Source organism: Lissotriton helveticus, chromosome 7 (assembly GCF_964261635.1).
Source record: "Lissotriton helveticus chromosome 7, aLisHel1.1, whole genome shotgun sequence".
NCBI lineage: Eukaryota > Metazoa > Chordata > Amphibia > Caudata > Salamandridae > Lissotriton > Lissotriton helveticus.
The window spans coordinates 1900571828-1900586114 of record NC_136068.1 but is presented as its reverse complement, the minus strand read 5'-3'; the positions used below and the strand labels follow the sequence as shown (position 1 = coordinate 1900586114).

Genomic DNA, 14287 nt, shown 5'->3' with positions numbered 1-14287 from the left:
ATGACAAATACTGCACAGCTACCACAGAAATGTCTTTTACGAACAGGCAATCCAATTATAGTGAGCGCTCCATTAGCACCCATCGAGGTGCCAAAGGTTGGAACAAGAAAGTAATATCTGTATTGTACAAAAAATGTCTAGGTAACTATATCTTAAAATGTCTTGTTTATGATGGGGCATCTCAAAATCAAATACCAAGCCCAACTATCAAATAGGAATTGATGACTTTATTATATCAAAAAAAGAAGAAAATTGTATAAATATACATACTTCACTCTATATACAATTCAGTTAAAAGATGATTGTTCATTGTTATAGAACAAAATGACCCTGTCATACATTCATACTTCCTCCTTCTTTGTTTTTTATACAATGTTTCAATATCGCATCTTCATATTCATAAATATTTTACAGTTTCGCTCCTACATGGAGAGTGTATCTTCTGTTATTCATTAAACGACAGCATTATTCACTCACAAATATGCTTTATCATTGATTAGCAAATATGAGGTTTGAATGAATCAATTTCTCATCTCCTCCTATGCGTGTTTCGGCCATGCAGCCTTCATCAGGAAGCCATGTATTATGAAATAAACATGAAGGTTAAGGGTGATTCCAAATGGTGGGTGATCTCTTTATTGAGGGTGATTGCAATAACGGGCCTAAGTGATTTGTAGACAGAAATCATTGCGATGCAATGGTATGGAGAAGGCTCCTAATGTACGAAAGGATCAGAAATTGCTATATCCTGGCGTATTCTCTTTATTAGTGGAGCACTGTCTTTGCATTTCACGACAGTGGATGGCTGATTTCCTTTAGTGCAGTTAGTTACAATTCTCGTCAGGTCATGGGTCCGTCTGCGCCAAAAGCTGGGATTTCTTTCCCAGGAGTTATGAGAATTGTAACTAACTGCACTAAAGGAAATCAGCCATCCACCGTTGTGAAATGCAAAGGCAGTGCTCCACTTATGAGCATCATTCTAAGAGAGCAATGCATCCTTAGAAGCTCAGTGTTGGACAGTAGTCAATACTTTTGAGAAATCAACTGGCTGGCTGGCGATCCCACGCAGCTAAGAACAACTTACTTGTTGGTGTTTAAAGGAATACGATTCACCCACTGCATTTCTCCTTCACTCCTATGTAGTCCAATCCAGGGTGGATTAAACCACATTCGATGAGAGAGAAAATCCTGTACAAGAGGTAGAAAACACGTTTATTTGGACAATTATCCATATAACATGCTAAAATCGTAAAAACACCTGTGCAGTATAAAATGTACCCCTCCCTCCAACATTGCATCCTACTAAAACCCATCCTTGAGACTCTGTTTAACAGTAAGCATAAAACAAGCAATTCCTACTGCCACATCAAGATAAGGCATTTCTGACAGCAACTCAATTGCCTCCAGTCTTCGAAATGTTCTGCATTTTAAAAACAAATGCCTCAAATACTTGATGTGAATCACAACATAAAAAATAAAATCCATAAGAACATGCAACAAGGAACATTTTAAATTCAGAGGGCAGGGGCAGGGATCATTACTGTCCCGAGTCATGTTATACTGGATACTGGATGCAGGATGAGTAAATTGGGTTGCATTCAATTCTCACCCTTAAAATTTTGTTGCGCACTCGGGGGTTGGACGACTGAGCAAAGAATGGGAAAGCATTTTGAGGCTCAGAGTATTTAAAGAGAACCTGATAGAGGCTTCATCTTCAGGCATGCCAAGTCGGGGGACCCAACAACCTCTCCCGCAGATTGTGTAAGCGCTTATTTGCTGGGGAAAGGGCACCGAGCTACAATGGAGCCCTACTCAGAATGCTTGTTTTCGAGAGCCAAAAACCTTTTCCGTTTTTCCCTAGCCCACCTCCTTTCACTGGCTTGGATCTCAACCCAATACAGTTACAGTTTAGAGACCATTGAGTTTTCACTGTCCACAGAGAGCTTATTGAAAAATCTTAGAGACCAGGAATATGCCAACAGGTTCCAGGGGGTCAGATTCAATTCCCTCCTTATACTCTGTACCATGGTGCAGCAACAGGAGCCTTCTAAGAACTTCTCACTCCAACTTATCCTATTCACAGGAAGGGTCAGGGGCAAGTACCTCAGCACCATACAGCGCCATAGGGGGTATTTTCCCTTCGCATGTCTTCATCAAGGCAGAAAGGTCCGGACCTCCATATTTCCAATTGAACCTGATCATGCAAGCTAGCTTGCAACAATAACCTTTGCTTAACAGCATGCGTGCGGCCGCGATTTTCGCGCTGTGCGGCAATTTACAAAAAGCCGCATTACATGACGAGCTGAGCTCGTCATGAGCATGCGAGCGGCGCAACTCATGACGAGCTCAGCTCGTCATGAGCATGGAAGGGGTTAATACAACCGGTGAGTGTCCCATTTTAAGTTCCTATTAAAGGACAGGCCAAGATATTTGTAAGTATTCACTAGGTCCACCTCCTGAGCATATAGAAACCACTTAAAGCTTTGTACCTTTTTCCCCAAAGACCAACACCTTGGTATTCACTAGATTAATTTTCAACAGGTTCTGTTTGCTGTATGCTTCGAGGGCATTAGCTTTCTCTGCAGGCCGATAGGAGTGTAGTTCATCAGAACTAAATAGTCTGCTTATAGCAGACAAGAGATGTGCTGATTCCCAACTTTAGGGGAGAATGACTTTGATGGCCTTGTATATGACAGAAAGTCTTCTAAAATAACCTAAAAAGCAAGGGAGCTAAAACACATCTCGTTTATAGAGATTCTTTGAGATAGCCTACATGTTTTATCAAGCTCAACTTGAGCCCAATTATATGTGCTTAAAGCATGTAGTACATGAAGGAGGGCAGTTGGGAGCTTCCAGGCAACAAGTTTCCGCCATAGGAGATCCCTGTCTACCGAGTCGAAAGCTGTCTGAAGTCAATACAACAACAACACATCCTTTGATTCACTTCCAGGGCCTTCTGAATAATGGCCGAGAGTGCAAAGCAATGGTCTGTAGTTGAGTGGCTTTCCCGAAATCCTCCTTGCTTCGTTGTTTGACGTGATCTCAGATTACACGATTCTGCTCTGCTGATGTTCTGCAAGATATATGAGGGTTTTAATTTCCTCGCTTTGGAGGCTCCTCATTTCTTATCTGATTGACAGACATTATTGCATTACCATTCTTTGAATACTTTTGCTGCCCCCGGCTGGTGGACCAATATCCTTCTTGAAATTTACTTGGTTTTCAAATTACCATTGTGCAAGGATTCATTCCCCGGTACACCCTCAAACTACATTTGTTTTCTGGCTGACCGGACATAATTCTGTTTGATTCTATTCGGCTTTGTCCTGACCAAGTTCAAAACTGCATTAATATGTTTTTATTTTTGCAACACATTGTCCGTATGATTGTCCTAGTCAAATTTACATTTGGGCTGAAACATCGAACTGTACCCATGTAATATGGACTGCTGATTGATTTGGTAGATTTGTGTATTCTAATTTCATTTTATTATCAGATTCAATGAATGGTGTCCTTTTGTTTAAATTAATGGCAACCTATTGCTTTGTATAGTTCCTCTCAACATAATTTGTGTTGCTGTCAAATTATTGCTTTGATTAAAATTCTTGTGACCAATTTAAAACATTTCAAAGCATAATTGTTATTAAAAATGTTCTAGTGGGAGGGCGTGGCCAAGATGGCGACGGAGTAAGACGTCGACGGAGTAAGACGTCTTTTAGAGTCCCTCCGGCGCCGAACTCCGCTTAGCTTTGTCTAGCACCTGGAGCACCGAACTATCGGTGCCCCCACTGCCTGCTGTGACCCCCCAAACGAAGGAGCTGGGTCCGGTGACGCGCACTCGCCCGGCGGGGGCTCAGAAGCGACCTCTGACTCTTTAGCGATCTGCGGCCCTGTGATCCACGGCCTCGAGTGGCGAGAGGGGCCGGGCTTCCTGCACCGCGGCAGAGGTGAGCAACGACTGGCGGAGAGCAGCGCACAGACGAACCATCGGCACCATCGGCTTGCGGATCCCCCCGACCGGGGGCGCTGCCTCGAGCCCCGAGGGGGGGCTGCTTCACCCAGAACCTTTGCTGCGACCGGGAGGAGGGTACCGGCGGCGAGGGACGGCGAAAACAGCGACGGCTCTACCTCTCCCCCCCCCTGCGTCCCCTGATCTGATCTAGCGGGGGGGCTGCCCTGCAGTGGAGCTCCTTTGGGGACACTGCTCATCTGCGGAGTACACCCGGAGGTGCTGTCACGCCGCCTGGTTGTGCCTCGCCTGTGAAGCCACGTTGCGGCAGAGGGCGCCGCCATTTGCAAGCCTGGTCCGCATGCCCTATTAGCGCTGGAGTTGCAGAGAGGGGCCTTGGCCGGCGTCACTCGGCGGCGAGGACCGGTTGCACCAACTGAGACCTGGCACAATAGCGGAGCAGGTGTGGAAAGGGACAGCGCAGGCTCACGGACTGAAGGAGAGGTGGTGCACGGCCAACGCCGCATGGGCTGGACGATCCCCGGAGCGCTGGTGGCCGGCCTTGATGCCTGAGGTGGTCTGGAGAAGAAACGGTGCTCGGCTCTGGCGCAACCTGGGAACCCCCCAGAGATAGTGCTCCGTCTGTTCCCTGGATTTGGCCGGCTGTCCTCCAGACCCTGACGCTATCTACAAGGCGCCCTGTGACGAGCCCCGCGTCAGTCCGGGGCCCTCCACCGCCGCGGGTGGGTGGGCAGTCCACCGGAGCCACGATGTCCACGTCGCAGCGCAAGGAGAAACCCGGCAAGGATGCGCCACAGAAAGGGGCTCAGCAGCCGGCGTCTCCTGGGCCCAGCGCGTCTCCCGGGCCGACCGACGACGAGGCTCCTGCCACCAAGGCCTTTATGAAGGAACTTTTTGCCGCCATCAAAGACGATATCTCAGAACTCCGCTCTCAACTAGCCTCGGACCTCCGCGAGGTGCGGCGGGATGTCGACGGCATTGGGGAACGGGTGGCCACCCTGGAGGATCACGACCTCAATATGGCGAATGAAGTGCACCAACTGCAGCAGGATGTTATTCGGCTCACGGAAAAAAACCTGGATCTCCAAGCACACACAGAGGACTTAGAAAATCGTTTCCGCCGGAATAACATCCGTATCCAGGCGGTGCCCTGGGACGGAGAAGCTGGTGACCTGCGGGGATATGTGGAAGCGCTCTTCCTACAGGTTCTTGATGATGCAGACGTCACGGCCGTCAGGATGGACAGGGTCCACAGGGTTTGCTTGCCCAGACAAGGAGGGGGGCCACCCCCCGACATTCTGATTTGAGTCCACGACTTTCAGCTGAAGGAGCGCATTCTCCGGAAGGCCCGGGAAACCTCTTCTATACAGTTCCGTGAACATCGACCCCAATTGTTTCAAGATTTGGCGGCTTCGACTCTCCAGAAGCGACGGGAGTTTTGTCCTATCACCTCCTACCTCAGGGAACAATCTATATCGTATTCCTGGGGCCACCCCTTCCGCCTCATCTTTAGGTGGCAGAACAGACTGGTGCAGGTACGGTCTCTTCAGGCGGCCAGGGACATCTTGGGCCTTGACGAAGCGACCCCTGACTCCGTTGACGGAGACTCCCCTTCGGGGCAGAGACACCGATCCTCGTCTTGGCAGAGAGTGGGACGGGACAGAAACCCGGGACGACCTGACCGCACGACCAGCATGCAGGAGCGGGGAGCAGCGGTTGCCTCCGTTACATCGGTAACGGTGCCTTCGACGCAGGGTAGCTCTGGGGCGGCTAGAGCCTCGTAGCTCAGTCTTACGGCGCCGGAGGGGCCCATCGCCTTCAGGTACTGTGGGTAACTTGTACTTTTGGGAAGGCACCACAGACCGGCCCTTGGAGGGCACGTACATTGGGCCCTTCCCTCACCACGAGGGGCGAATACGTTTGCCTTGCGTGGAACCTTGATGGTTTGTTTGTCCGCATGTGGGGATTTTTCTTGGGGTTGGGGGGGGTTGGATCCGGGAGGGTCTGTTGAGGGGGGGCGGATGGGGGTTGGGATGGTTCGCAGGGTTGTTCTGGGGGGTGGTGGTGACAGGAATGCGTGGATTGACGTGAATGCTTAGTTTGCCTGGGAGCTTCATATCGGCCCCAGGGAGTTAGGCCCCTACAGAGGATCTGGTTCGGTCCTTAGCTCTATTAGTACCAGTCTAGAGAGGCTATTGGCGAGGCCCGGGAGGGTGCTTAGGAAGTGGAACTGGGAGCTGCGCAAGGAGGGAGTGGAACGTTTTGGCGGGAGGGACAGTGCGGCTTGGAGGGGGAGGAGGACTCCGGCTGGGATCCTGGATGGTGTGGGGGGGGCGCGTGGACGGGATGAATGCAGAGAGTGTGAACCCATTCTGTTGTAATGACACTTAATATTGCTACTTGGAATGTGAAAGGTCTGAACTCTCCACAGAAGCGCCAGAAGGTTTGGAAATACCTGAGCGATCATCAACTAGATGTGGTGGGCCTTCAGGAAACCCACTTGGCGCGTAAAGATGAGCTCCGCCTCCGGCATAGGCACTTCCCCCTCATTTACAGGTCCTCTGCCCCCACCAAACATAGAGGGGTGGCCCTTATGTTCCGTGCGACCCTCCACTTTCAACCAATGGGGATGAACTGCGATAAGGATGGCCGCTGGCTGATGGTTAAGGGGTTGCTGCATGATAGGCTCTGTACGTTTGTGGTAGTATACGCTCCTAATTCAGGGCAAAATAGCTTTCTCCAGGAATTGCTGCGTAGAGTTGAGGCCTTTGTTGAGGGACACTTGATTTTACTGGGCGATTTTAACTTGATTTGGGACAAGGACCTAGATAGCTCCAATACTCTAAGATCTGATGCTGGCTTGTTCTCTACTGAAACACAGCGCAGGGTGTGTGACTTGGGTCTGATTGATAGCTGGCGATCGCTGCACCCTCAATCCCGAGATTACACTTTCTTCTCTTGTGTCCATCGCTCTTATTCCCGCCTAGACCACATCTTTTTAAGCCAGGCCCTCCGGGGCGATGTCCGCAACTCCAGCATCTTTCCGCTTTCTGTCTCCGATCACAGTCTACTGGTCCTTGGGATGCGCTGGTCTGCGAAGGGGGATGGTCTGCGCAAATGGTATTTTCCAGCTGCCCTAGTTCGGGATGATACTTCTTGTAAGGCGTTGCGGAAGGCCATCCGGGACTTCCTGACTCTTAACCCTGTCTCGGACACGTCCATCTTCAATACCTGGGATGCCTGCAAGACTTCTCTACGGGGTACATGCCTCGCCCTTAACGCTAATCTTAACAAATTAAGGAGGAAGGAGCGGGAGAGCGTGGAAGCGGAGCTTGCCTCTCTGGAACTAGCGCATAAATTGAACCCCTCCCGAATCACCCTTCGCCCTCTCACGGCGGTTAGGGGGAAACTGAAGGCCCATTACAACAACAGGGCGGAATTCACTCTTTTGCGGCTGAGGCACGTTTCGTATTCGCAGGGGGACAAGGTGGGGAAACATCTGGCCCGCCAGCTCCGAGACAAACGAGAAGGAGAATATATTGGGGGCATCAAGGACGGGTCGGGTGACCCACTCCATCGGGATGAGGATAAGGCGGCCCTTTTTGGCCGCTTTTATGCTGCCCTTTATAGGAGCGATGACCTCGATCCTGAAGCGCAGAAGAGATACCTAGCGGACTTGCCTTTGCCTCAAGTCTCTGCAGAACGGAACGATCTCTTAGCGGCCCCCATTTCCAGGGAGGAGGTGCTAGATGCCATCAAAGCCTTGAAGCTCCACAAGGCGCCGGGGTCTGATGGGTACACCGCTCTTTTTTACCAGACTTTCTCGACTGAGATCTGTGACTACCTGGTCAACCTCTTCAACGCGATGGCTGAGACGGGGAGCACCTCTGGCTCTATGGCCGAGGCGGTGATCTCCGTCATTCCTAAACCCGGGAAAGACCCCTCTAGCTGCTCCTCCTACAGACCGATCGCTCTTCTAAACATCGATGCTAAACTATACTCGGCTATCATTGCACGCCGCCTCCAAGATCTAATGCCGGTCCTTATTCACCCGGACCAATCTGGCTTTATCACGTGAAGACAGACTCACGATAATTTGAGACGGGTGATCCATTTGATTGAAAAGGCCAGTAGATTCCGCATCCCGGCGGTGCTGGTGGGTCTAGATGCGGAAAAGGCTTTCGATCGCGTGGACTGGGGGTTTTTGTTCCGCACCCTGGTTGCCTTTGGATTTTCAGACAAATTTGTCACGATGATCCGGGCAAACTATAGTGCTCCCCGCTCCAGAGTGACAATTAACGGTCACTTGTCCCCCTTTTTCTCCCACTCCCGCGGTACCAGGCAGGGCTGTCCCCTTTCCCCCCTACTCTTTGCGCTGAGCATGGAGCCGCTGGCGCTGGCGGTGAGGGAGCACGAAGGGATCCAGGGTCTTCCCTTCACTGGGGAACAACACAAGATCTCCCTCTTCGCAGATGACATTCTGCAGTCCTTTGGTGAGCCGGCTCGCTCGCTACCATATGTCCAGACGGTCTTGTCCGAATTTGAGGAGGTAGCCGGGTTCAAGGTTAATTTTGAAAAATCGTATATCCTTAACCTCACACTTCCGCCTGCTGAAAAGGAGCGAGTACGTCTCTTGACCCCTTTATCCTGGGCGACCACCTCTCTCTTATATCTGGGGGTCCGGCTGACGCCTACCATAGAGGGCTTGTTCTCTGCGAACTACCCCCCACTGCTGACATCCATACGAGCGGACTTGGACCGCTGGAAGCCCAAGTACATCTCGTGGCTGGGTAGAATCCACGCTCTCAAAATGGTCCTCCTCCCTAAATTTCTTTACCTTTTCCAGGCCCTTCCCATTCCACTAGATCTAGATTTTTTTCGACGCCTTAAGACTTTGATGCTCCGCTTCATCTGGCAGAACGGACGAGCCCGTTTTTCCTTCTTTACATTGCGCCGACTGCGGACGGATGGGGGAGTGGGTCTTCCCGACATGCACCTATATTATAAGGCTGCACAACTACGAGTCCTCGTGGAATGGTCCCAGCAACTCTCAGAAAAACACTGGCTCCATATGGATAGAAGTATCGAGGGTTGGTCCATATGGGACCTGGCTTGGAAGCCTAAAGTGGATAGGCCCAGGAACGCCTATCTCAGTACCCCCACTAGTACGTGCTGAAAGTGTGGGACACAGTCTCTGGCGATGACCGCTGGACGACGTTCCCGTCGCCCTTCACTCCTATCCACTTCAACCCGGACTTCCCCGCAGCGATGCAGGAGGGTCCCTTTCGACTGTGGAGGGAAGGGGGCTGTAGAGCCCTTACGCACCTGTTTCACAGTACCGCCCCGCTTACCTTCGCCAACTGCATGAGAGACTATGGGGTTCCACCGTCTGAGCGATTCCACCACCTCCAGCTCCTCCACTGGGCTACCTCCACCGGGGTTGGCGACGCGGCCACAAGGCCGCCGTCCACTTTCGAGGCCTTCCTCCTGCGCACTAACACCATGAAAGGGGCTATCTCCTTCCTCTATAAATTGCTCCTCACAACGGCTGTGTCGCCTCGTCCACGTTACATGGGTCAATGGGAGGAACTACTCGGGAGAGACATCGCTGATGCGGACTGGTCGAGCCTCTGGCGAGACATTACAGCGCACAACCGCTCTGTGGCCCTACGGGAGGCCCATATCAAAACTCTGATGGACTGGTACTTGTACCCGTCCAAATTACACCGCATTTTCCCAACATCCTCGGACCAATGTTGGAGGGGCTGTGGTCTATTGGGGGACTTCCGCCACATCTGGTGGGACTGCCCGGTCATTTGCCCTTACTGGGAAGAGATATTATCCCACCTCAAGGATATACTTGGCTACCTGATCTCTGATTCACTTGAACACGTCCTGCTCGGGCTTCGGGACCCTGCTCTTGAACATCAGACGAGAGCTGACAAGCAGATTCTTTGGCTCTGTCTTGGGGCAGCCAAACTCACCCTTGCAGCGGCCTGGAAGAAACCGGTGATTTCCCTATGGCACGCTAGACTGTGGAGATTACTGAGTATGGAAAGAGTGGCAGACATCTTTCTAGGCCACTTCAAGAATTTCATCTTCCAGTGGGGCCCCCTGGTCCGCTTTCTCTCCCGGGGCTTACCCTCGGCGGTTTGCCCTTCCTCAGTGCGCGCGCTCCACCTCTTTCAGCTTTGATTGCGCAAAATGTATGTAAGAATGAATGTATGGCTGTCACCACCACGGGGGGGGTGGGTTGGGAGGGGGGTTGGGTGGGGTAATGTTGTTGTGACTTGTTGTTGCGACACCCCTGGCACGTTTAGAGGCCTCATCACTTTATGCACGAGACTGTTTGCTTTGATTCGGCTACCCTACATACCACGGCTTCTACTATTGACTTTGGATATCCGCTATACTTCCCTCCGAGACTGATCTGACCTGCATTGTGCTTGCCTCCTAAGAGACTCTATCACTGTTTTGTGCCTCTCCACCGTACCCCTTATGTAGGCTGCATTGCGGGGTTGTCGCATATTTGTATTGGTTTTTTTTCTCTTCTCTGTCTTTCCTGGAAAAACAAAATAAAAATTTTATTTAAAAAATGTTTTTCTAGTGGTCATAGGTTTTTACTAAGGGAGCAACTAGGTATCAGTTTGCCCCTCTTTTGTTTGGTGTTCATAGATGTATGTTGGATAGGGTGACCTGTGTGTTAGGCTTACTTACCTTTCTAATCAATGTGTGTTCTCATTTATGTTTATAGCCTCATTACTTGTCGGCTAAGGTCATCCCCAGTGAACCGCAGTTATTTGATGATATACAATTACCCTGGTTCTCAGGGTTTCAGGGTTGATTCTGTAACTTGATATTATTCGACAGGAGTTAAGCAGCACAAGCGCTGTGTTGGCAGCATACCGTGTATTGATCAGTAGGAGTGAACCGGTCTGTTTTAACCTGAGTCACTGGAGTGAAGCCTTCGGGCTCACTCTCTTTTTAAAGTTCTGTGCTGTATGTGCTTAACTCCCCCTTGGCTACATCAGAATGGTGTGAGGTGATGCAGAGCACAGAAGCGGTGTTTATGCAGTGGGTATATGTGTGCATGGGGAGGGTGGCATACTTGGACAATGTAGTGCTGGGTAGTGCATGCATGGTGTATGCAGGTGCTGGAGGGCCATGTGCCTCTGAGTGGTACATCATGTGAAGCATGTAGTGCTCTCCTGTGCAGTGCATGCAGGAGAAGTGCATGTGTTGGTTGTAAGGGTACATGTGAGTGGTACACTACAATAAGGATGCAGCACCTGCATGATAGGTGCATGTGGAGGGTGTGTGTCCAACTAGGAGTTGGACAGTACATAAAGGATACTGAATGCAACTGCTGGATTCATGTGTGCCTCTGAAAGGTTCAGTATATGGTGTACTGCGCAGTGAGTATATGCTGTATACACGCACTGAGTGTAGGTGTGTCTGTGGCTGGGGCAATACATGCATGGTGAAAGATGGAGTGGAATTAGAGAGACCCCCCCCCCCCACACGCACAGATTTGTGGATTGCTGCATTCCTGTAATCTTCAAAGGGTGCTGTTTGATTCAGTGAGAGGTCACAAGGAAGTGGCCTAGACACATCTCAGAAAGGAGATGGGGCTGATGAGAGGATAGAAAGAGAATCATAAAGAGTAGGCTTGGAGCCCTGGGCTAACCTTATGATGCACATATCACTGTGTACGACATCCAGGTGTAAACTTCAGTCACTCGCATGACTTGTGATGTGAGATCAACAGCGACGGAGACATCACTGCTGTGACAAACAGCTTTTTCAAGAGGAAGAGGAGGCAGAGGAGTATTCACTTCAAAAGAAGCAGAACCCCAACATAAAACTTCAAAGACTCACACCCTAAATCAGGGATAAAGGGACAGCAAGGGGTTTTTAGGTTTCCGAGATGGATACATTATAGGGTAGTAAGGGTTTTTTGGATTTCAGGGATGGTGGGCTATAAGGCAGCAAGGGGTTTTTAGATTTCAGAAAGTTATACATGTAGTAAGGATGATCGGATTTTCAGGGATGGATTCACTAAAGTAAAACTAAGAGGCTTTTAGATTTCAGGGATGGTGGGTTATTGGGGTAGTAAAGGGGCTTTTGGTTGTAGGGATGGGTGAGGTATAGTGTAAAAAAAAGTGTGTGTATATATATATATATTTTTATTTTTCGCTGAAGGTTAGAGGGATGCTATAGTTAGGAGAAAATGTCAGAATCTCAGTTAAAATGTACCATTTTGAACTAATAAATTTATTGAAGTTCACCAGTTATAGGTACTGTAATTAACTGTAACTCATGCCCCTGTCATGCACCTATGCTAAATGTTGTTGTCAATAATTGCAGTACCTATAACAGTTATGTTTCAGTTATTAAAAAAATATATATATATATACTGAGTTTTATATAGCACGACCTTGACCCGAATCGGGTATCAGAGCGCTTTAACATAGCACCAGTTGCATTACATTAGGACACATTAATGTTTGTTAGGCACGGGGAGATCAAGTGATTTGCCCAGAATCACAGGATGTTCAGGGTCATTGCCGAGTCTCAAACCCAGTTCCCCAGGTTCGAGGTCGACCGCCCTAGCCGTTAGGCCAACTTTAAAATGGTGTGTTTTAACAGACTTTTTCATTTAATTATAACCTCACTTTAACCTTTTTTTTCCAGTGAACACAAAGAAGTCCATCCCTGTGCGATGCATGGAGTTTGGTGCAGACCGTGACTGATGGGTTTATTAACCCTGTGTTCGCCTTCGACAGTGTGCGGCAGGAGGTTGAGTGCCCAGTCTGTGTGCCCACCCCTGTCGTGCACAGCTGACATTATGACAGCAGATGCATTGAAACAGTTTAAACTGTATCATTTTAAATAAGGCAGACACACTGGCTTTGTCAAATGAACAGAATACCAAAATATAACAAGCTTTTGCAATGGAATAGGTCTCGCATTTTCGCAAGTTGAAGCTATAGGGATTGTAAATGACAATGCTTTTTATTTATGTTTTAAAAACCATAACAAAATAAAAGGCATTGTTATTTGCAATGTCAATAGCTCAAACTCGCGTAAATGCGAGATGAATTGCCATGCAAATGCTTGTCCTGCTTTGCAGCTGTGTGGCATTTGTAACAAAAGTTGTGTAGCAGCTTTGTCATAATTTACAAAAGTATTTTACCACCTGCCTCTCAGTTTGTCAGGTGGATTCCTTGCAAATACCACAGACTTTAACAGGTCTTCATCTATTCTTGGACTGTATCCATAAAAACCTAGATACGGTTATCACTGTTTTACCCCTGCCTCTGCAGTGTTACTTATTTTAGATTATTCAAATGAAAGAAAAATAAAGATTTTTTGAAATCCCATTCTCTGGTTATGTTATTTAACTGTTTTACCTATTGTGAATTATTTATTCTGTTTCTTATAACACCTCTTATACATTAAACCCAGAATTTGGCTAAGCATCCAAGGACACCATGGAAGGACTTACTATACCAATATCTGTGAAGAAATAGATGCAGGAATAACATAGATAAGATGTGGTAAACAGAAGCCAGGAACATATTTTTACTTTGTAACTGGGTCGCTGATTTCCTCACAACAGTACTTCTTTTTAAAATAGTGAAAAACATTATATTTTTGCTGAATGCAAGCTTTTATACACCTCTAGCTTTTTGCTAGAGGTGCATAAATGCTTGCTTTCAGCAACAACGTAAAGTTGTCAGTACAAACAAACCTCTGTACTCACAATGGAATCTACAGTAAAATGACTGCTTCATCATGTTATCTGACTCGTGTATGAGAGGAGATCCCACCGTAGGCACTTGTTCCTCGGATAAGGAGTCCACTGCTGCAATGCTGGAGGTTTATTTGCGTCTAATGGTGCGGGTATCAGCTTTTACAGGTAAATCTCTGAACATGAATCTTGGAATTTTTGAAAGAATCAGCTTACTTTTGGTATTTTAAGGGCCTCACTTGACTTTGACTGTCTTACAATATATCCGATACAACAGGTTTTAATCGCTGAATGTTTTTTCATTGTGACAATATTTTTTATACTTTAATACATTTACCTGAAAGCAATAAAACCAATCTTTCCTCCACCTCAAACTTGTTTTCGTCAGAAAAGGATCGATAGACTCACTAGGCATAAAACCTGCATCTATTCTTACATACACTTCCATGTCTCTCACTGTCCTATACCAAAGTTTGTGCATGTGTGTGTGGTAACAGATTAAACTGTTGATTTAGGTCAGTTAATGTGTTAGCATGTTTGTTTGTCAGTATCTGTATATTAGT

At 48.3% G+C, this 14287-nt stretch overlaps 1 protein-coding gene across 1 annotated transcript in view; it reads right to left on the bottom strand.

Moving 5' to 3' along the window:
• Positions 1-14287, bottom strand: part of LOC144770867 (C-type lectin domain family 2 member L-like) — a 60647-nt gene that overhangs the window by 16712 nt on the left and 29648 nt on the right. Inside the window, exon 4 of the mRNA XM_078655662.1 lies at positions 1085-1188. Coding sequence (XP_078511788.1) covers positions 1085-1188 — 104 coding nt within the window. The remainder of the gene's footprint in view (positions 1-1084; positions 1189-14287) is intronic.